At 32.0% G+C, this 21,728-nt stretch overlaps 1 protein-coding gene across 2 annotated transcripts; it reads right to left on the bottom strand.

Moving 5' to 3' along the window:
* Window positions 1-1,250: 1,250 nt before the first annotated feature.
* On the bottom strand, window positions 1,251-6,706 carry LOC142614872 (uncharacterized). 2 transcript variants are annotated; one of them, XM_075787517.1, is made up of 7 exons: window positions 6,157-6,706; window positions 5,911-6,061; window positions 4,854-5,034; window positions 4,669-4,752; window positions 4,147-4,254; window positions 2,103-2,372; window positions 1,251-1,609 (listed from the first exon to the last, which is right to left on the bottom strand). In XM_075787517.1, exons 1-7 carry the CDS (start codon window positions 6,488-6,490, stop codon window positions 1,511-1,513), a joined length of 1,227 nt encoding a protein of 408 aa, XP_075643632.1. In that variant the 5' UTR covers window positions 6,491-6,706; the 3' UTR covers window positions 1,251-1,510. The 2 variants fall into 2 exon arrangements, with proteins under 2 accessions (XP_075643632.1, XP_075643633.1); XM_075787518.1 differs by lacking the exon at window positions 2,103-2,372 and having other exon boundaries at window positions 1,377-1,609; window positions 6,157-6,636.
* Between the last annotated feature and the right edge of the window lie 15,022 nt (window positions 6,707-21,728).

The following is a 21,728-nucleotide window of genomic DNA, read 5'->3' as shown; positions in this document are numbered from 1 at the left end:
GGGTGCCTAACACCTTCCCAAAACCGTACCTTCACTTCGAATCCATATCTCTGGTAGTAAGATCAAAAGGTTCTTCCTTAAGAAGAAGGACCTTTTGAAAAATATGAAAAAGGTATAGTTCAATGAACACATATTTGACACTAACAATTTTAACTCTATTCCCACCCAATGAACAAAAAATAATAACAATAATATTAAAAAGTCTAAAATTGGTACATTCTGAGTTCATTCAGAGAATTGATGCATGAAAAGGCTCACAATTGAAGTGTTGCTACATTGGAATATAAATATATATTGGATGCTTGATCTTTCAACTATGAAAACAAAAAAAATATTTAGTTAGAAGCTAATAAGAACAATGATTGAAGTTGGTCCATTTGTCTGTTACTAGTCACGGTGCCGGAATCAACCTCTCCAAAAAAAAAAAGCTGCCTACCAATCTTCTCTTTAGACTTCACGAAAGTGGGAGCTTTGTGGACTGGGGACTTTTTTTTAGTCTGTCACTAGTCAACACCAATTCTGAAAATTCAAACTTCAGTAGGCATGACCATATGCTTATGCCATCCACAATTTCATAGAGCAGGAAGTTTTGAAATGGATTTGAATTTGCCGATAGTTGTAGGTTCAAGGTCCTTTGCTTTCTTTTTTAAATTGTTGCTGATAGATTGTCTCAAATTTCATAATCTTGTAGAAATGTTGGGAATTTTAAGTAGATTTCAAATATGACATCTAGTTTGCTATGAAAGATCTCATCTCCATTATGGTTGGAATTGGTGGACAACATATCTTTTAAAGAGTGCATGGAAAGGAGCATAACGTTACCTTCTATCTAGGTTGATCAATCAGTAGATTTAGCACTTTGGAATGAATTAGGGAGGTCTCTAATAGAGTGGCAACAACAATTTATTTTGTTAGGACTTATTTGTTGTAATGTTGTTAATAAAGCTCTTTTGTTTTGTCTCCTTACTTGGGCATGCAATTTTGTAGCTTTGACCATGAGTGAAATGTGTCTTTGCTATTGATTGTTGGACTGCAGCGGTGATTGAAAAACTGAATGAGTAGAACCGAGCTAAGTTATTGTGCGAAATCCTACTAACAAGGGTTCATTTTGTCACTAGTTGGACTCAACCTATGTCATGTTGGAATACTTCCTAGCTTGCAAAAGTATGCCAATGTTTTCTCCCATAGATTAATTCAACTAATTATGTTTAAAATTCAATTGGATTATGTTTGGTGTCTTTGGAAGTGGGTTTAATCGTTTTCTTTATCAAAGTTCATTGGATTTTCATAATAATTGATAACAAGACCCTATGATTTAATAGTTTTTTGACCAATACAAGATGACGTATAATCTTATACTAAAAACTACAATCCTGAATCAATGCCCATTGCCTTCAAATTGCCATAAGATGTAAGCAAATACACCATAAACATATAAAAAATATCCAAACCGCCATTTTCCAGATGGCGTCCCTTCTGTTTTTTTCTTTTCGCCACCTTTTTTGCTATTTCATGTCAAAAAATGTTCACAGCATAAGAAATGATCCCATATCAATTTCAAGTGGTCTTTAAGCATCTCAGTAAGCGAACTAACCTCAACCTCCTGTTCCTGAAAATTGAAAGAGGAGTTCATAACACATAATGAAGAAATAAAGGAAAGAGAAATAGATACCCATCACAATTTGTATCTATATGTTGTAGTAAAGCATAAGCAATATTGAAGTCGGACTCCTAGTTTGACTAGCAAACTAAAAATCTAATAAGATAATAACTGATAAAAACACTAACTTGGAATCAAATAAAATAAAACCTAAAATACTTAGGATCTCTTATAAAATGCTAGTAAACTTAACTAAATCACAAAAACATTAAATGTATGAATTTATGGATTTGATAGCAAATGACATCTAAGTCGTATGAAATAGAACACATAATTTAATGATGTGATGGAAAAATTTAATTTGAAGTAAAGTCATGGAATGGTCCTTACAGGAAAGAATGTAACAAAACAAATCTAGTTAGACATTTGTTCCTCAATTAGATTTCATGGACTAGCTCCTTATTCACTTATAATAAGCATCTCAGTTATATAAGCTACTTACCTGTAATAATGAGACAATGTTTTTCAGCTTCAGATTTATCTCCCTTGTAACTTCCCCAATTGAAGTTCTAAAATTAAATCGATCAGCATGTCTCACTTTCAGGCTCAATGATGAACTTTTATAAACTTTAGCTATTGTGTGCCAAACCCCCACCACACAATATCTACCTCCAGAAGACGCCTTCCCCAAGGGCCATCTCAACCCACCCTTCACATCTGGATCTAGAATTGCAGAATTAATAAGACTTCTAATACTTTGCATCTCATCATCCTGGAGAGAACATAAAATTAGTTTGGTCACAAATTTAAGTCTTAGACTCTTAGGAGAAAGAAATACCATGCTAAAACTATCCCATATGGTAAAGATTAGTCCAATTCCACGCCTGTCTGCAACTTTTTTCTTTTTCTATTTTTTTCTTCTATTTTTCTTTTTTAGTCCAATTGCTTCATACAAAAGAAGATGATAATGTCAGGATCCTTGTAGCTTAGTGCCATTGACTAGTCTCCTTTATAAGGAGAACTAAGGTACAAATCCCCCCCACTCCCACTTCTAGTTACAATTTATCATATATATATATATATATTGATGATGATAATTCATCCTTCCTACTAAAATATGTAGAGGGAAGAAACTAATATATTGAATCTTAAATTTTCTTTCGATAAGGACCATAAAACTTTAACCTAAACTTAACTTCAACATGATAAAAATATGTTTTTTTTAAATTTATTTTCACATGTATACATAGGCATTTGAATGCACACACACATGTACTACGGCGGTAGATGAACCGAGTTATTTATAATTTATAAAAAATTTGAGCTCGATTTGGGAAATATCTTGTTTGTGTTTGTTTATTTAGTAAATGAACCAAGTTCAAGCTTAAGTACTCTTAACTATTAATTAAGTCAACTCCAACATAATAATGTGTTTGTGAACAAACTTGTGAGTACATTCATTGATTTAAGTATACGTAATATTATATGTTCATGTGTGTGTATGTATAAAAGTGTACTTATATAATTATATAAAAAAAATTATACTTATTAGGACTTGAGATTGGATTGTGTTAGTTTGTAAATAAGTTCATAAGATATGAAGTTATTATTTTTATTACTTATCAAAAAATAAATAAAGTTATTATTTTTAATTTATTTGCAATATAAATAATCCATTTTGTAGTAAAAATTATATACAATTAACTCAACCGATATAATTTTAACTCTAACTAGATTTTTTTAATGCACACCTCTTGCTCTTACTTACTAGCATCTTCTAGTTTGCCGTAAAATAAAGGTTGGGAGACAATTAGGCCAGGTTTTGCTTCACCTCTACTCAAGAAAGGAAAAGGAAAAGGTGTCATCCTTATATATATTGTCTATTTTTGTTTTCCCTAGTGTGTGTGTCTATATATATTTGCTTTGTTTTTTTACATACTTTGAATAATGTTAAAAAAATTTGAAGGATTATTACTAATTATTTCATCGTATATAATTGTATAAAGCTTTTGAACACACAACTATTATTATTATTTTTATATCAAACGCTCAATTTCTCACGTGCAAAGCTTGTGATTAAAAGCCTAGTAAATAAATAAACAAATAGAAAATGAGTCAAAATTAAATCTTTAGGTTCAGCGAAACCGTTTCCTGACCAAATCTGTTACCTCATAAAAAATAAAAATAAAAACTTTTTTAGAAGTCAAGACTAAAACTTGATTTATAGAAACATTATTCTATTTGCAAATACCAAATTCATGTTCGTCTAGAGGAAACTTTTTGCTGGAAACTCAGGTGGAGGTTGGTAAGTTTCTTGCCTGAAGAGACACGTGTCTATGCATAACAATTGAAAATTATACCACATATTTTCTCCTCCAGAAATGGGGGATTCAGATGCATAAAAGCTCCAGCATAAAGATTTCTCCTTGTGTAGTTTTCTTTAAGACTATGTTGATTTGGAATGATTTTGGGATGAAAATGACCAATTTTTTTGTGAAATAATGTAAAATAACATAGATGACAGCAAATATAGACATGAAACTTACAGTGAGAGCTGTTAAGGTCCTCTTGGTGGATAGCATCAGCCTTAGGTCTAAGTTTTTATCAAGGCACGATATGTCTACAACCATATGACGCAATGTTTGTAGTTCAATCTACAAGAATAGTGACATTTGAACATAAGTCTCAAATCACACATAATAAACAATTGGAAGGAAAGTCAAATATACCTAGAAAAAGGAAAAAAAAAATCAGAGATTCTTTTTCTTTTTCACCAATGCTAGTCCCAAATCCCTCTCTCTCTATCTCTCTCTCTCTCCCCATAATGAATCAAATCCCAAACCTTAAATAGTAAGAAAAATTCCATTTGTCCAAAAAAAAAAGGCAGCAACTAGGAGATACTAAACCTCTATCTTTTTTACTCTATACTTTTTCACGTTAAATTGATTTATTTGTCACGTATAATTAATAAAACAGGAAGAAAACAAATCATCAGCACCCCGGGTAACAAGTTCAGACCTAAGCATGATTTGAATGCAATTTGCATCAATATTAAGCAGAAAACTTGCCTTAGAAAGTTGAAGCCTTTTGTCTTCTATTATCACACTGCATTTGCAAGAAATAGTTGAATCTGGTAGTGTGGCATCAGACAACTATACAAAATGAGAAAGTAAATTGGGGAAGTCAGTGGCCAACTAAAACAAAAGGCATAATTGTGAATACAATAAGCAGAGGCATTCAGCAAAAGATATACCTGTACACGGTATAAATCTTTCTCCTCTTCAAAATCAACTTTAATCTTTTGGGCAACTTCTCCCTTAATGTTTTCCATATATGAATTAGGAATATTTGTGTAAAATGATCTCCTCAATTGACTCAATGTAGTTTCTGCAGCCAAACCTACTCTTGTAGTTTCTTCGCTGATTGAAGGGCTCCTACATGAGAAAGTTGTAGCTACTTAACTCTTCCAAGTATATTAAAGGGTTCTCTTATTACAAATTTGATATGTGAAATCTTCAAAGTTACAAAACATCAATATCAATACATTCATTACTTCAAACAATTTAGTACAATTTATTAAATGGGATATGAAATGATCCAGATATTGTTGCCAAAACAAATGAATCGTTTGATCAGTCAATCTATTGACACTCAGATGTGACATTGGATTAACTTGTGCAAGCACATGGATTCTTGTCGAAGGCTGAAACCAAAGGGCTCAAATTGCTACTTAGCAAAAATCTAGGGCATCAAATCTATTAGAGAAGTTGCCAATGAGCGCTAACTTAAATGCTCTCGCCATAAGAACGGGTGAAAGGCCAAGTTTATGGGTTCAAGACCCATTAAGTGCTTATGTTCACTTACCAATACCAAACCAAAAAACAAATAAAGGAATTCAAAATGCCTATTTATCACTAACTGCTAGCAAATACATCCACTAAATAATGGCATTTACAAATCACTATCATTGCATCAGAAATTTTTAACTAAGTCAACTCTTTTAAAGAGAGTACAGGTCTCCTCATAAGAGGAAGTTCAAGAAAGAAGAGTTGCTAGATGTGCTTAAGGAAATACAAGGAGATAGAGCTCTAGGATGCCTTGCTTAGTTTTGAGGTAGCAAAGTGCATAAAAATAAGTGTCATCCTAATACTCATGCTTTTAGATTTATTTCACTCACTTCTTTGTGCCAACCTCATTATTTCACATTTTTTTTCATTATACTGAATCAGATTTTCATAGGGTGTCCCAAAAAAAAAATAACTATTAACCAAAAACAGCAACTCAGAGAGTAGAATAGAAGCATGACTTACTCATGAAAAAGAATTTTCCCAAATCTAGCAACCAACTTTGGCTTGACATCTTCCAAGTCCAAGATTTCATTTTTGACATTCTCGAAGGAAGAAAGCAAGTCTGACACAACATTTTCTGCTATATACACCCATGGACTCCTCACTTGCTCAACTAACCAAAACCAACAAATCCATTATTAATAATTAGTTAATAAAAAAAATAAAAAAATAAAAAATAAATCTGAGCAGAAAAATAGTAACATTTACCTGGATGATTGTTGTTGTTGTTGAACAAAACTAGTGGACTTGTTCCTGTTGTTCTCTCAAAAAGCTGCAAGGGAACTGAGTCAACATGTACAGAAGATGGAAACTGGTGATTGTGATCCAAACCAACAGGAAACCATGTGGAAATAGCCTGCTCTGCATACTTATAAACGATCTTTCCACTTCTTTGGGAAAAGGGTTTGGGTGGCAACCTCAAATTAAGGTTTCTCCTGAATTGAGGAACAAGCGATTGTGGGATTGGTGAGGGTGTATTCTGCCTATCACTACTACCAGCAGCTTCGTATGAGTGACGCTTGTGTGGAGGAATGTAAGCCATCAATACCTATGAACTTCTACTACTGCTACTACAAACAAATGATCACTTTAATATTAGTACAATACCTGCTTCTCTTATATATGATGAAGACCGATATAAGCCATAAAGATAAACTTGTTTGTTAAGTTCCAACTTTTTTTTTTCCCTGAAACTGAATTGTAAGCCATGGAATTCAACTTATTTCTTAAGTTCCCAAATTTTGTTTCCTAACCTTTTATTCCAAAAAAAAAAAAACATATTCTTTATGATCATTCATGGGCGTTACTTTTTGTTTTATGTCCCGAATTTAGCCAATCAGAGATTGGCTTGCAGTTTAAGTATAAAGTTCATACTTCACAGAGATGAAAAAGTACATAAACTTCTCCGTTAAGAGGAGAGAGAAAGTGAGTGAATAAAATAACCAAGTTTAGTTTTGCATCTTGAGCTAGGTAATCAACAAGTCTATCTTTAGATGTCACTGTAGCAATGAGTGTTGTTATCTACCGTGTTGGATTAGCAAATATAGAGGCAGTTTTGGCTTTTTTTGCTACAAGGTAAATTTTGCTTTACACATTGTAAATTTTCCACAATATTATATGTTGTTTTTTCCATTTAAAATTATTCTTCTCACTCCCTCTAATTTTCATTAAGCGTAGAAACTCCACAAACTGAAACACACACACACTGAACTCCTGTCCCCACTCTTGACTTTTCAATCCTATACTAAGGGCCCATACACGCATATTGCGCATATTGTTCATCTGTTGCAGATGGGTATAACCAAAAAAGACATTTCGGTGGATCAAGGTCCCACCAATATTCCCTCCTTTCCTCTTTCCAACCGAAAAAAAAAATTCCACTCTATATTAAAATATAAAAAAATACCGGTCATGGAGCTGGAGAAGAATTTCTCTACACTCTATGCTCCCTCCTCACCAATTGCAAGAAGCCCAAAAGAAGAATCCCATACCGGTTCTTCTTGCTTTTCCTTTCCTTCAAATTCTAACCAACCAAACTGACTGCAAAATTCTAAATCAAATGTGCAATTTTTAATTCCAACATAAACCCACTGCTGCTGCGGGCTTGTTCTTCTTCTACTGCGAGCAGCTGCTTCTTTTGCTGTGGCTTCTTCTTCTCTCATTTTTTTGTGTGTGTAGTGTAATATCTCTCTTTTTTCTTGTCTTTTGGGTGACAGAAGAAAAACTGTCCTTTTGACGAAGAAGAAGAGACAAGATGGTGAGTGGAGGAAAAGAAAAGGTAATTGATGGGAATGGGGAAGAAACGGGTGGATGAGAAAAAAAGTGAAGGAAAAAAAAAAAAAAGAGTAAAGTTCAGGGGTCAAATATGTCTAAATCAAATAAAATAATATATACTAGACTTGACCACCTAAAAAATATATATATATATATATATATATATATATATATATATATATATATATATTATGAATATATTATGACATTTAATTATATTCTTAAACTTTTTAATATTAGTGCTATTTTTTAACGCAAAAGAAATAGTGTTATTGACACGATTTATTCATAACAATTTTATAATAAAATTTAGACAGTAAATTATTCTTGATTATCATTGGAACTTACTAGGGAGGTTATCATTTTTTTTCTACTATTAATAACTTATCATATAGATTTTATTGTAAAATTTTTGTGAAAATATTGTGTTTATAACCTGTATTATTTTATTGTAATATTTATATTATATTATTATAATATTTTATATTATTTTGTTGTGTTAAAAATTAAAATAGATCCATTAATACTGGATGTTTTATAAAATGAGTTCATCCTTTCTGAATCAATCATACAACTATACCCTTCCCTAGCCCAACAGACCTATGCTATGGTTCGCTTCACGATATGTATGATCAAGTTGGTAAGCCTCAAATGGTACTAAATGTAATTTGATTCGTACTTTTTTTTTTGGTGACAATCTTGTAGTTGTACATTACAATACTACAAGGGTGAGGATCATGATTCATGATCAATATTGCATTATTCGATGAAAAGATCTACTACTCATTTAGCATCCTTTTTCGCATTAAGTTTACAAAGCCCATCTATGTGGAATCTGATGCCTTAACAGCTGTTCAAAGCATCACAACAGCTAAAACAAATGGCAATCTTGGTCATGTGTATCAGGGAATCCTCAATTTGCTCTCTTCTTTTAGCAACTGGAGAATCAAGCATGTGAAAAGAGAATACAACAAAGCAGCTCAAGAGCTTGCGCAGTACGCAAGGCAAAATAAAGTTTCTTAAGTCTGGAAGGGGGCCTGTCCTCTTATGGTGCAACAAGTTATCCAGGCAGATTCTATTTAGGCTTGTACTGTGTTGAGCTTCTTCTTTCTTTGCTCTGTTGTACTCCCTTTTCTTTTGGCAATGAAAATACAATTTGTGTTCCCATAAAAAAGAAAAAAGAAAAAAAGAAAAAAAAAAGATAGAGTCAATCCATCCTTTTAGGCACATCTATGTCATTATCGTAGTGGTATTGTCAATGTTTGTGAGGAAGTCCTTTTTTTTTTTTTTTTGAAAAAGAGTTTTAACATATGACGTCCACTCCTGATGATAACTCTTTATCATCAGACCAAGACACCAATTAGTTTTTGATGTAGGCAGAGATTGAACCCCAGATCTCTTATTCAACCATCAGAAACTTTATCAGTTGAGCTAACTGGAACCCACTTTGTGAGAAAGTCCTTAACCCAATTATCCCTATTATAATGTCTCCAACCCTTTGATAGAACAGCAAAAGACGTTATGGTTAGCAAAAAAAAAAAAACAATAAAAGACAATGTTAAGATGTTTTATTTTATTTTTTGTAATTCGCTAGTTGCAGGTGGAAAAGCAAGATTTGAAATGAGAATGTTTCCATTAGAAATTTCAAAAGATGACAACTAATTGAATTATAAGACTCTTGACAAAAGATTTGACTAATTAAACTATCATGAACGCATAGTTTTGGTAATTGTGTATGTTCATGTATATTTTAATATTTTTTGTTATTTTGAGGGTATTTTGGTCTTATTGGATATTTTAGGAGCATTTCTATTTTTTTAGAGGTTCTTGGGTTATATATACATATATATATATATATATATATATATATATATATATTATAAAATTATTTTAGTCAACCTCACAAATATGTAGGTTCTTGTGCATAGCACGGGTTAGCGACTAGTTTTAATTATTTTGTAAGTGTTTAGATTTTTTGTGGGTAATTTCAAAGGTTTTGAGGGTTTTTTTTTTTCATTTTTTATATTTTAGGGATTTTGTGTGGATTTTTTTAATGTATTTTTCGGTCATTTTGGAGATTTAAATGGTATTTTTAAAAAATTATTTTGGAGCTTTTACATTCACTGATGTGGTTATTTTTTTAATCAAAATGTGCAAAATAAGCTACTTTTGTATTTTACAAAACTTTGCAAAAACTAATGTGGTTGCTCTTAATAAAACTAATTAAACAATGAATTCTCTTTTATATATATATATCTTCTCTTTTACCTTTTTTTTTTTTTTTTTTACAAACACACAGGAGGTCAGACTGTCCAGTCCACTTGTTGGGTCAAACGTTTCAATTTTGCTTAAATAATAATATATCTTTCTACCTACTCCACTCATACAATTATATCAACATTTCTCTACAATTATATCCCACCCACCATAGTTTTCCTCTTCAATCGACTGCTTCTCTCTCTTCTCTTATTCATTGCTCTCTGTGAATTCTCTGTTTTTTTTATTATATATTTTTATTTTTATACTCTCCACAATTTATATTGGTTTTTTTGTTCAATTTCTGTTTGAATGATGGGAAATAGTGGAAAAGGGGAGAAACGTTAAATTTAATTATACCTGGGTTTTTGCGTTTTCCGGTTCTATATCTGAATTTCTCCTCTTGTAGTTGTGATTGTCAAATAAATCAATTTTCACTTTTAATACTATTATTATGTGAAAAGTGAAACAAAATAAGAAATAGTGTTTGGGTTCCGGTTGCTTCTTTCTTGATTTCTATGTGGCAATCATAATTTTGGGAAAAATACCCTCACACCTCTTGAACTTTAAAGCAATGTTCATTACACTCCCAAAACTTTTATTTTGGCCAATTTACTCCTTGAACATCACACATTTGTCAAATCACTACTTCTATTAGATTGCTGTTAAAATTATAACAGAATATGCAAGTGAGACATGATATTTAAAATACCAAATCTGAAATTTGAACTCAGTGGAAGAAGAGAGAGATAATCGGTCAAAACTACTGTGACATCCATCCATCTGTCGCTAGAAATCCATCTTGCCGTCCTTGGTCTTGCAATGCTGTTCAACAGCATATATGAATCCGCACCACACGCCCAAAAAAAAAGTCTCAAGAATTTTTAAAACAAAGTTTTATGCCTCTGAAGGTTATAATGGATCTGGACAGGGGAATTACGCCTCTGAAGCTCCCAGAATTTGTCTCCAAGAACCTTAAACAAAACAAAGTTTTTTTTTTCAATTCATTTTTTTATTAAAGGAATTTTATATGTAACTTTTTTTACAAAAAAAAAAATATGGGTTTTGATAAATTCAATGTGCATGCGTTGTTGGGATTTGGAATTGGATTGGTGGGTTTTGGTTAGTTTTTTTTTTTCTCGGGTTGGTAAAGATTGTGGGGGACTTGGTTATTTGGGTTAGTAGATTTGTCTGGTTGTTCATTACAGCTCCTAAGAAATCTATCATCAAACATCAGTGAAGACATCCAACCTAGTAAATCAGACTTCATTTTAGGATAATAGAGTCTTAAAATTGAATCAATTGATGCATCTTGGAAAATATTTGGAATGAAGATTTCAGTAACATGGTGGCTGTCGAACATGAGATGGATATCAGGATATGTAGTTGAATAGCATGATGAGACCATGGATGGTGGGACAAAACTTCTAGTGCAGTGGGAGGGGTGACAAAGTGGTTCTGACTTTTGATCATCGTCACTTACAATGTTTCTCTTCTTCTCCAATTTCAGATTTGGTATGTTAAACATCTCGTGTGTCTTACGTACATATTCTGTTAAAACTTTTAACAGAGACTAACTAAGGTAGTGATTTGGCACATGTGTAAAATTTAAGGAGTAAATTAGCCAAAATAAAAGTTCAGGGGATGTAATGGCCACTACTTTAAAGTTTAGGGGGTATATAGACATTTTTCCCCATAATTTTTAGAGGGTGGGTTTCTTGAAAGACTTAATAAAATTCCAAACTTTCAATTTTGTTTCTTTTTTTCTTTTGAAAGACTCCAAATTAATTGTTTTTATTGTTAGTACATGAACTTTACTAAACCTTATAATCTGATATCTCCTAATAATCTCAATTGTGTGTTTGATCAAGTCCCACAGCCAATCTTGTAATCCCATTATCTCTAATTGTTTTGTTAATAATCTCATTATTCATGTTAAAGAGGCATAGTTGTTATTTTTGAAAGGTTATACAGGTCACTACGAACTTTCTCTTTCTTCTTTTTGATTTTGTTAATATTGCATGAATTAAGTTCATACCATGTAACATGTTTAAAGAAGCCAAAAAAGCAAGTCAAGAGTCTATTTGCTGTATACATACTTGGTTTGATATTTGTACAAAAGGTCAAAGATTAATGCAGTTGTGTTGTGTACATATTTTGAAAAGAATCAAATTCAATACAATCCCCTTTTTTTCATTTTTTAATTCATAAAAAATATAGAAATTTTTAGCTCTAAAAATTGAGAAATTAACTAATGATCACGGGTGAAGAAATGGAATATTTCGGAATCATAAACTTATTACTTAGGTAATATGCTGGACACACTTTAGTTGGCTTGTTCAATTTTTTTAAGAAAAATAAGGTGTTTGGAGATTGATCCCCTTTTCCTTGATTTGATTACTACAATTAAAGAGGCATAGTTGTTAGTTTGAATTGGTAAAATTATTGTATTAATTGATTTCAAAAGGCAGCTTTATATGAATTTTCTTTTCTTCCAGCTCTCATTTTTAGCGGGTTTCTCCTAGAACCAGCCACTTTGCATACCTACTCTATTTTGCCGGGAAAAAAAAATCTTGGATCTTTGTTCTTTCCCTTTTTTTCTCTTTTTTCTTTTTTAAAAAATTGGATAATTTCTTGGTTTGGCATTTGTACATACTTAGAAAAGAACCAAATCCAATACAATCCTATCTATTCACTTTTTAATTTGTAAAAAAATCTAGAAAAGAGGCTTTCTATGAATGTTCTTTTCTCTCAGCTCTCATTTTCAGTAGTTTTTCCTAAAAGATGCTAGTAAGAGAGTGATGGCCTAAAGAATTAAAATTTTCATGGGTCTTACTTTTGAGTGAAAAAACAAATGATTTGTTGATTTGACTTATAACATTTAAACAACCAATTACACAGGCAAGGGTTTATCCTAGAAGAGTGTAGTAGAAATACTAGATTATCTTCTTTTCTTAGTGGGAAATTATGATTACTAGCAGTCAAGAATAATCAGTCTGGGAAAAGAAAAGGTTGGAAGGCCAGGTGGTTTCAAGTAGCTTTTGGGCTTTACCACCACTGCTGCAAGTCCTCAATTCTGTAAGTTATCACTTTTCAAACACATCTATCTCTTTTATTTCTCTCTTTTTACTTCCTCGAAGGAAAAAATCCACTTCAAAATATATTCTTCTTCCCTAGTTATTTCCCTAGTTATCACTTTACCAACATATTTCCATGGCTTCAATGAGTAATCAAGGAGCCTCATTGTTGTCATCATCGTTCTAGTGCTGGTTTTGTTCCTTTGTGTCACTGAACCAAAAAAAAAAAAAGTTTATTCATATGAATCACTGTCCTTCTCTCAAAGCATTTATATTTTAAAATAATGCAAAGAATATATTTTAGGAATTGAGTTTGTCTAGCTGAACCCATTGAGTTCCTAGCTTAAAACTTCCTTGCTGTTGATGAAACTCTCTGATGTAGAACTAAAGCTTTTGGATAGAATTGTTTTGCATTCAGAAGTCTCTAGAATGCTGCCATTAGTAAATATAGTTATTTGCTTATATGCATTAAATTTAACCCAATGCATATAATGTCTAGACCTGATCGGTTTGGTTTTCGACATTCTGCCTACTTCCACAAACTATTTACTATTTAGTTCAAGGGTTTATTCATTTCTTCACACCATGGGCCTAGATCCAACTATTTGACAGTTTGATTGATGGGCCAAGAGTCCAATTTTTCCAAGGCTAACCCATGTATTACTAGAGGTTTAATTTAGCATACTTTCATTCTGTTTAAGCACACCAATGGAAAAATGATTTTGAGCAAGTACTAAGCCAAATCACTAGTGAACTTAGAGAAACCCTTTCTAGGCATAGCTCAACTCATGGTGCAAATCCATTGGCAAAGTCATAATTTATTTATAACAGAATAAAAATCCATTGAATTTTAAGATTACATTTTCAATCTGATGATATAATAAATAGTGCAAAACAGTTCTTGGCATCTTCAATTGTGAAAGAACAATCAAGTTGTTTAGAGAGAAGCCCCTTATTATATATGTGCAAGCTTGCAAGTGACTATGTCTCTTTGCTTCCAATACCCAATCTTAAAAGTTAAGAAGCAATTACATAATATAACACCTTGGAGACTCCAATTGAAATGTGTTGGGATACCATTTAACCCAAAAGTATAAACTTATGAGTTTGGGCCCAACTATGTTATATTAATTATTTGCTCTTATTATTATTATTTAACTAGTCGCAAACCCACGTGTTGCGTGTGATAATATTTTTTTGGTGATCTCATATATATATATATATATATATATATATATATAGAGAGAGAGAGAGAGAGAGAGAGGGGTTTAAGTTACACCTGATATAATTTGACAAGAGTTACACCATTTGTAGACTGTAGATTTGTAATTGATCTAATGATTAAAAAAATAGCATTAAATGCTAATTGACTTACACCTCATTTACTTAATTAATAGCAATTTTATTTCTCTCTCCTTATTTATTATTTAAAACCTTTTACATATATTCTTTTTTTTGCCAATGACTATACAAATATATTTGCAATATTTTTTTATTTTTGTTTTTTGTTAAGTTCATACTACTCTTTTTCTTTTTCTTTTTTTCTTCTTTTAAGCTGGTCATATTCTTCTGTAATATGCATGTCATTTTCTCTTCTTCTTTAAGCCAGTAATACCCAGCAATTTTATTTATTTATTTTGAAAAGGCAAAGAAAATGTTATTAAGCATGTATCGGGGTTCAACCATCATTCTTTCATTGAAAAGGAGCACCATTGAAGCTGAGGAAACTCCGTCCTTATTAGTTGCTAAGTGACGAGTAAACTGTGTAGGCGATAAAACATTTCTTGATGTGTGGGATCTTCTCAACAGTCTCAGCTGCAGAAAGTTGAGCTTCTGAACCTGCATTGGCAATGATATTGAAGATTTCTAGCTCAATTGCAGCTCTTAGAGACATTTGAATGACAATCGAATTTCCCAACACCTAAGATGAGAGATGATAGATGATCTTCACCTCTTTGGTCTTCCATGTCTTTGGAGTTCGTTTTGATATGTTTCCCTCACTTATTATTTTAAAACCTCATTAAACAACACTTGGCCATTTATTTATTTTTAAGGAGACAAGATATATATTCACAATTGATAAGACTATAAGAGTATCCCATAAAAAAAAAAAAAAGGACTATAAAAGTATGACCGTCTTAAAAGAAGAAGAAGAAAAAAAAAAAAGAGTAGTAAGAACTCAACAAAAAACAAAAATAAAAAAAGTATTGCAAATATATTTGTAAAGTCATTGGCAAAAAAGGGAATATATGTAAAAGGTTTTAAATAATAAATAAGGAGAGAGAAATAAAATTGCTATTAATTAAGTGAATAAGGTGTAAGTCAATTAGCATTTAATGCCATTTTTTTAGCCATTAGATCAATTACAAATCTACGGTCTACAAATAGTGTAACTCTTGTCAAATTACACCAGGTGTAACTTGAACCAATCTCATATGTGTGTGTGTGTGTGTGTGTATATATATGTATATTTAAAATCTTACATATAACTTTTTTTTTAAACCTTTACACACACACACACGCACATATATAAAATGTGAATCTTTACATATACCTTTAAGTAAATTATATATATATTCCACTTCATTAGATGTGCTAAACCATAGACTATTACTCCATAATGATAGTTGCTAATTAATTTTATCTTTTATCTTTTAATATAACGCATTTTACCATTATAAATTTACTAACCAATGATTTGCATAACAAAATTATATCAACATTTTATACTCCACAATTATATCAACATTTTATACTCCACAATTTCTCTACTATTCTTTGTTTTCCTCTTCAACCGACCGTCTCTCTCGCTCTTCATCCTCAAGGTCCTCTCTCTTCTCTTATTCATTACTCTCTCTGAATTCTCTGATTTTTATGTTAAATTTATATTTGATTTGTGTTTAATTTCTGTTTAAGTGATGGGAAAATAGTGGAAAGGGGGAGAAAAGTAAATTTTATTTCTGGGTTTTTTTGTGTTTCGCTAAAATAAAATAGTGTTTGTGTAGCAGTAGCTTCTTTCTTGATTTCAGTGCAGTAATCATAATTTTTTAGGACGCATTTTTTTTTTTAAAGCCTCACTAAAATTCCAAACTTATAAAAATTATAATCGATAAAGAGGCATAGTTGCTAGTTTAAATTGGTAAAAACATTGTATAATTGATGTCAAAAAGTGGCTTTTTATAAATGTTCTTTTCTCTTGAATCTTATTTTTAGTGGTTTTTCCTAGAAAATGTAAGGAGAAAAGAGATGATTACTTGCATACGTACTTTGTTTTGCCCAAAAAATAAAAATTTTCTTGGGTCTTTGTTATTTCCTTAATTTTTTTGATAAATAAATTTGATAATATCTAATCTTACTTTTAAGTTTTAAGTTTTTAAAAATAAAAAAATTTGTTGGCTTGACTTATAATAGTTGAGTGTGTGTATATATATATAAAATGTGTAAATACACTTTTAGTCTTTACATTTTGACTTTTTTTCATTTTGGTCCTTACATTTTTATTTCACCACTTTTAGTTTCTAAACCAATTAACGCGTGTTATTTTAGTTTTTTCAGTCAGTCAACAGACATAAATAACTGATGTGACTAACGGAAGAATTAAAATATTATTAAAAATTTATTGTAGCACTTATCAGATAAAATAATATAAAAAAATCTAAAAAATATATCAAGGTCTATGTTCAAGAACACCAAAGAACACAAACCTAGATTTTAAACATAAGAATACATGCCCAAATTTTCTTGCATTTTCTTGCCCTTTCTTGTCAACCAAACACAAACACAAATCGATCTCCAGCAAGAACACAAACACAAACTTAGCAACAGATCTTCCCAAATTTTCTCAAATCACAAAACCCAAATATACAAAATCACGACTCAAACCCAAATTTTCTCATCTTTCAATCAACAACGAAACCTCCAGCAAATAAAATTCATAAACCCAGAAAATTCGGCATAAAAACACCATAAAAAAAAAAATCATAAATTCCAAAGCCTCCATCTTCAAACCCAAGCAAAACCATTTCTTAGTTCTTTTTCAGTTTTTGTTTGGTTGCCAAGAAAATGAAAGAATAAAAATTTGGACAACACCATCAAAGTCCATTCTATCTAAACCCAACTCCAATCAAATCCAAATCAAAAAATTTATCTAAACCCACTCGGTTACATGCACATTTACATATACAAAACACTTACACGATTTACATATACAAAACACGATTTGCAACATAGATCTACATTCCGAGAAATTCAAACCCAAGCCGATCCACTACCACACAAACAACCAAAACACTACAGTGGCAGACATTCAGTCATCAAAACCCTTTGGGGGTGAGCTAATGGAAGCACTTGAACCTTTTATGAAAGTACTTCCTCAACACCCACAACAAGCTCTCCCTCTAAAAATACACGTGCTTACTACTATTTGTTGATACAGGGTAAGAATTATTTTTGCATAGTTCCTGCTGCAGCTATGAGTCTCTGGCGTATCATGATGGGAATGATAAAAGGTGAGAAAGTATTTTGCATTGTATTTTAATTCCAAATTAATAATAAAAAATGATAAATAGTTTTAAAGTTTCAACTTAACTACCAAGATTCACAATTTAATTTTGGTTTTTACTAAGTCTAGATTCAAATCATTATGTTTATGTGGATAAACACATTAAAAATTAAAAAACAAACCAACAAAACATGGTGATTTCCGTAATGTTTAGCAATTAGTTTGTTTCTAAAAAAAAAAAAAAATTGTTATGGAATTAACTAAGACTAAAAATCCTAGCACAATTATATTTATTCCATACATTAAGCTAAAAACTTTCTTGCACATAACACTGGTCTGCAACTAATCAAACTTTCTTGCACAGTTCAATCTTCAACTTTTTCTCTTCCTTGTGGTGTACAACTAATAACATCTTCAAAAAATTTCATTAGATTTAACTAAAAAAATAACAAATTGGGGGTATTTGCTTATTTTCCAAACATAGAGAGAGAAATTAGTTGGTTTCAAAGATAAATGAGGGAATTGAGAACTATCCCAAACATAAGGAGGGGAAAGTGTTTTTTCCCCCTTAAACTTATTTTGGAGATTACCTGCCCCTTAATTTGTCATACTGTTAGTTGTTGGTAGAAAAGAACTATATATGAAGTGATATTCACTTTTTTAATAATGCTATATATGGGCAGAGAAGAGTATCAGGATGGAGAAAGCAAGGCATGTATTTGAGGCCAAAGAAGAATACTTCATCCAAAACGGAGCAATGTTACTAGAGAAGCAAATCACTTGCAACCAAGGTAGAGATACAGAGCCAATCAAGATTTTCTCTGCCAAGGAAATCCAACAGGCTTGCCTTTTATTACAAAGTTGTGAACTAAAAGACAAAAAAAATTTATTTGTCACGGAGAGTAACTGAGTTCCAGTCTTTTTGTTACATCAATCATATTTTTCTTGCAAAAATTCTTCTTCAAGTCTTGTTTGATTCTTAGCAAAGAATCTCAACAATGTTTTATTCAAGTACGAGTCACATCAATATATTTTTTTCTATAACTTTCACGTGTTAGAATCTATGTACTTGAAATTGAAGATGTAGATAAGAATCCTTCTATTTCAGCAATGTCATTGCCACAATTGATTTTCTTTTTTTTTAATAATTTTTTTCACATTTTCGGCAATAGCATTGCCACAATACCCACAATTTTTTTCCCCCTTTCCCCCTATTTCGGCAATACCATTGCCACAATTCTTTTTTTTTTTTCTTCCCCCCTTTTTCGGCAATCCCATTGCCATAATTCTTTTTTTTTTTCCTCTTTCCCCCTATTTCGGCAATACCATTGCCACATTTCCTTCTTTTTTTTCTTTTTTTTTTTTTCTATTTCGGCACTACATGGCCACCATTCTTTTTTTTTTCTTCCCCCTATTTCGGCAATTCCATTGCCACAATTCCTTTTTTTTTTTTTTTCCTTCTTCCCCCCTATTTCGGCAATTCCATTGCCACAATTCCTCTTTTTTTTTCTTTCACTATTTCGGCACTACATGGCCACCATTTTTTTTTCTCTCTCTTTCCCCCTATTTCGGCAATCCCATTGCCATAATTCAATTTTTTTTTTCTTTTCCCTCCATTTTCGGCAATGGGATTGCCACAAACCTTTTTTATTTTTTCCTTTTGGGCACTCGCGCATGGGCACTCAGTGAAGCGGGCAAGGCTGGGCAGAAGGAATTTCGGCAACACTGTTGCCGAAATTCTCAAAATTTCTCTCTCCTCAGTTTGGATTTTCTCTCTCATACTTTTCTTCGAATTTCGGCAACACTGTTGCCGAAATTCACTCTCTCTCCTCATTTTTCCAAATAACTTCGAACAGTGACTATAACCCCAAAAAACTTCATTTTTACCAATATTTACCCAAAAGACTCTGTATGTCTTTCTATTACTAATCTTAAATGGTATTAGGTTGCTTTGCTCACTTAAGATTTTTCATATAGATGTTAAATGCAGTAAAATTTTAGGTATATTTATTTGTTAATTTGCTTTTTATGCACTTTTTTGTGGGATTTTAGTAGGTTTTGCTTTGTTCCGTTTTTTTTTTTTTTTTTTTTTAATTTCATATATACAATAGGAGAAAGAGGATTTGGCCCCGAGGTATTTGTTTGGAAACATCAAGATTTATGAGGTATCAGTTATGCTACAATTTTTTTTAGGGGATTTTGTTGAGTGATGTATTAGAAGAATGGCAATAGTATGTATTGGTTTTATAAAACAAAATATGATTGACATGGAGATCATCACATGTAGAATATGGTTTTTGTTAGAGTTAAAATCTACAATATGCTTTCTTTGTCTAGCTAGGCATGAGATGGACAAATGTTGCAAAAGAAAACAGCTAAGATCTATGGCTTGAACATCGATGGGGTGTTGGCCAAGGGCCCTCCAATGCCTTTGTTAGTATTTGAGAGGCTGAGGAAGAGAGTAAAGTATATTGTAAGCTTTGTAAAGCATACCTTTCCATGTGGAGTGGTCTCTCCTTTTATAGGAAAGCCTTTATTGTCGTTAGCTTGTTAATTCCCATAAATGGTGTGGATTATGAGTTCAGCGTAACGTCTGGCCCATTAAGTGAGGTAACAGCTATTCGTTCGTTGCTTGGAGTAACTGTAAATCTTGGCATTGAATGTCGATATCTAGCTATTTGTGCTGGTAATGAATGCTACCTCTGGACGATGCCTTTTGCGCTTGGACAATTTATTTTGGAGTTATCAGTTTTCATCATAAGACAAAAGGGTAAGGCTTGGCTCCAAGCCTCCAACACATTGGAACTAAAATAATTTGAACACATGACAAAAATTAAACATGTATCTGTACCGTGTCGATTCCAATGCACTATAGATAAGCCAAGTCCAAGACAATAAATATGAAAAAGGAAAACAGTTTCACATGTCCTTTTATGATCTACATAGGACGTATTTTGTCTGGTACATGCCAGTTTTTTTTCTTTTAGTGTTTGTTATTTTTGTAGGTTTTAATTTATTCATGAAAATTACGAAATTAAAAATTGTAATCACATGAAAACCTAACTTCTTCTCTTATCCCCTTGATTCACATGGATGGGAAATTTCAATTATATGATAGCGTAGAAAATGTGATAAATGGCAAATGGGATAAATGGATACAAGTGGACCATGTGTGCCACTATGAAAGTAATGGGGGCATGGCAGAAAGATAGTTTGGGCTTATAATTCAAGACTATTTTCAAGCTTTATCAAGCTCATTGTTTATATCAAGCACGTTTATTAAGGGTCTGTTTGGATAGAACTTATTGCTGAAAACTGAAAACACTGTAGCAAAATAATTCTTAAATGGATAAAAACACTGTTCATGCCAAACGTTACTGCTCATTGGCCTAAAATTACTGTTCATGGCCAATGAACAGTAACAAACACGATTAAAAAAAAAAAAAAAAGTTGGACGTGGATGCGCGTTTGCGCTATCCAAACGCCCTCTAAGTATACCATGACCCCTAGAGCTTTCTTTAATTTGCGTATCCAGTCTTTTCTACAATTCTCTCTCTCTCTCACAAATTCTTTTTACCTTTCTCAGTTTTCAGAGATAGAAAAAAGTGTGATTTGTTTTGAAACATTGTCTAGTGTCTAAGATAGAACACGGCTCGAAAGAAACCAAACCAGGTATTAAACGGTTTTTTTCCCGTTGTTTTTCTCGAGCAAAATATTAATGCAAATTCTCATTTCTGATTGATTGATGATATAAGTGTGTAAAGCCCATAAAAGAAACAAAACCATAAAATCATTCTGGTAGTTTACAACATGCCACTCCAAGCCATTTCTTTCATAGAGTTCTTGAACCACAGAACCAGACCTCAGTAAATGGGGTCTGGTTTTGAGCTGAGTGCATGTCCATGATGGCTCAGTAAATGTTTGTAGCTTCCCAATGACAATTTAGCGGAACAAGGATTTGACTAAACTGTATTCACCTTAGTAACCCCACTTCAAATGTAAAGTCTGGCCAAATAGACATAGACAACCTCATCTAACCACCTATATTTTATGTTTGCGTTTGTGTTTGGACAATACAATTGATTAATTGTAATGACCATGTCAACTTTAGTAGTATAATATATTGGGGTTTGTCTTGAAGTATCATATTGCAACTTATATTCAGAGTATGA

This window comes from Castanea sativa, chromosome 11 (genome assembly GCF_040712315.1).
Source record: "Castanea sativa cultivar Marrone di Chiusa Pesio chromosome 11, ASM4071231v1".
Taxonomy (NCBI): Eukaryota; Viridiplantae; Streptophyta; class Magnoliopsida; order Fagales; family Fagaceae; genus Castanea; species Castanea sativa.
Note: the sequence above shows the minus strand (reverse complement) of the source record. Positions and strands in the feature narration are given on the sequence as shown.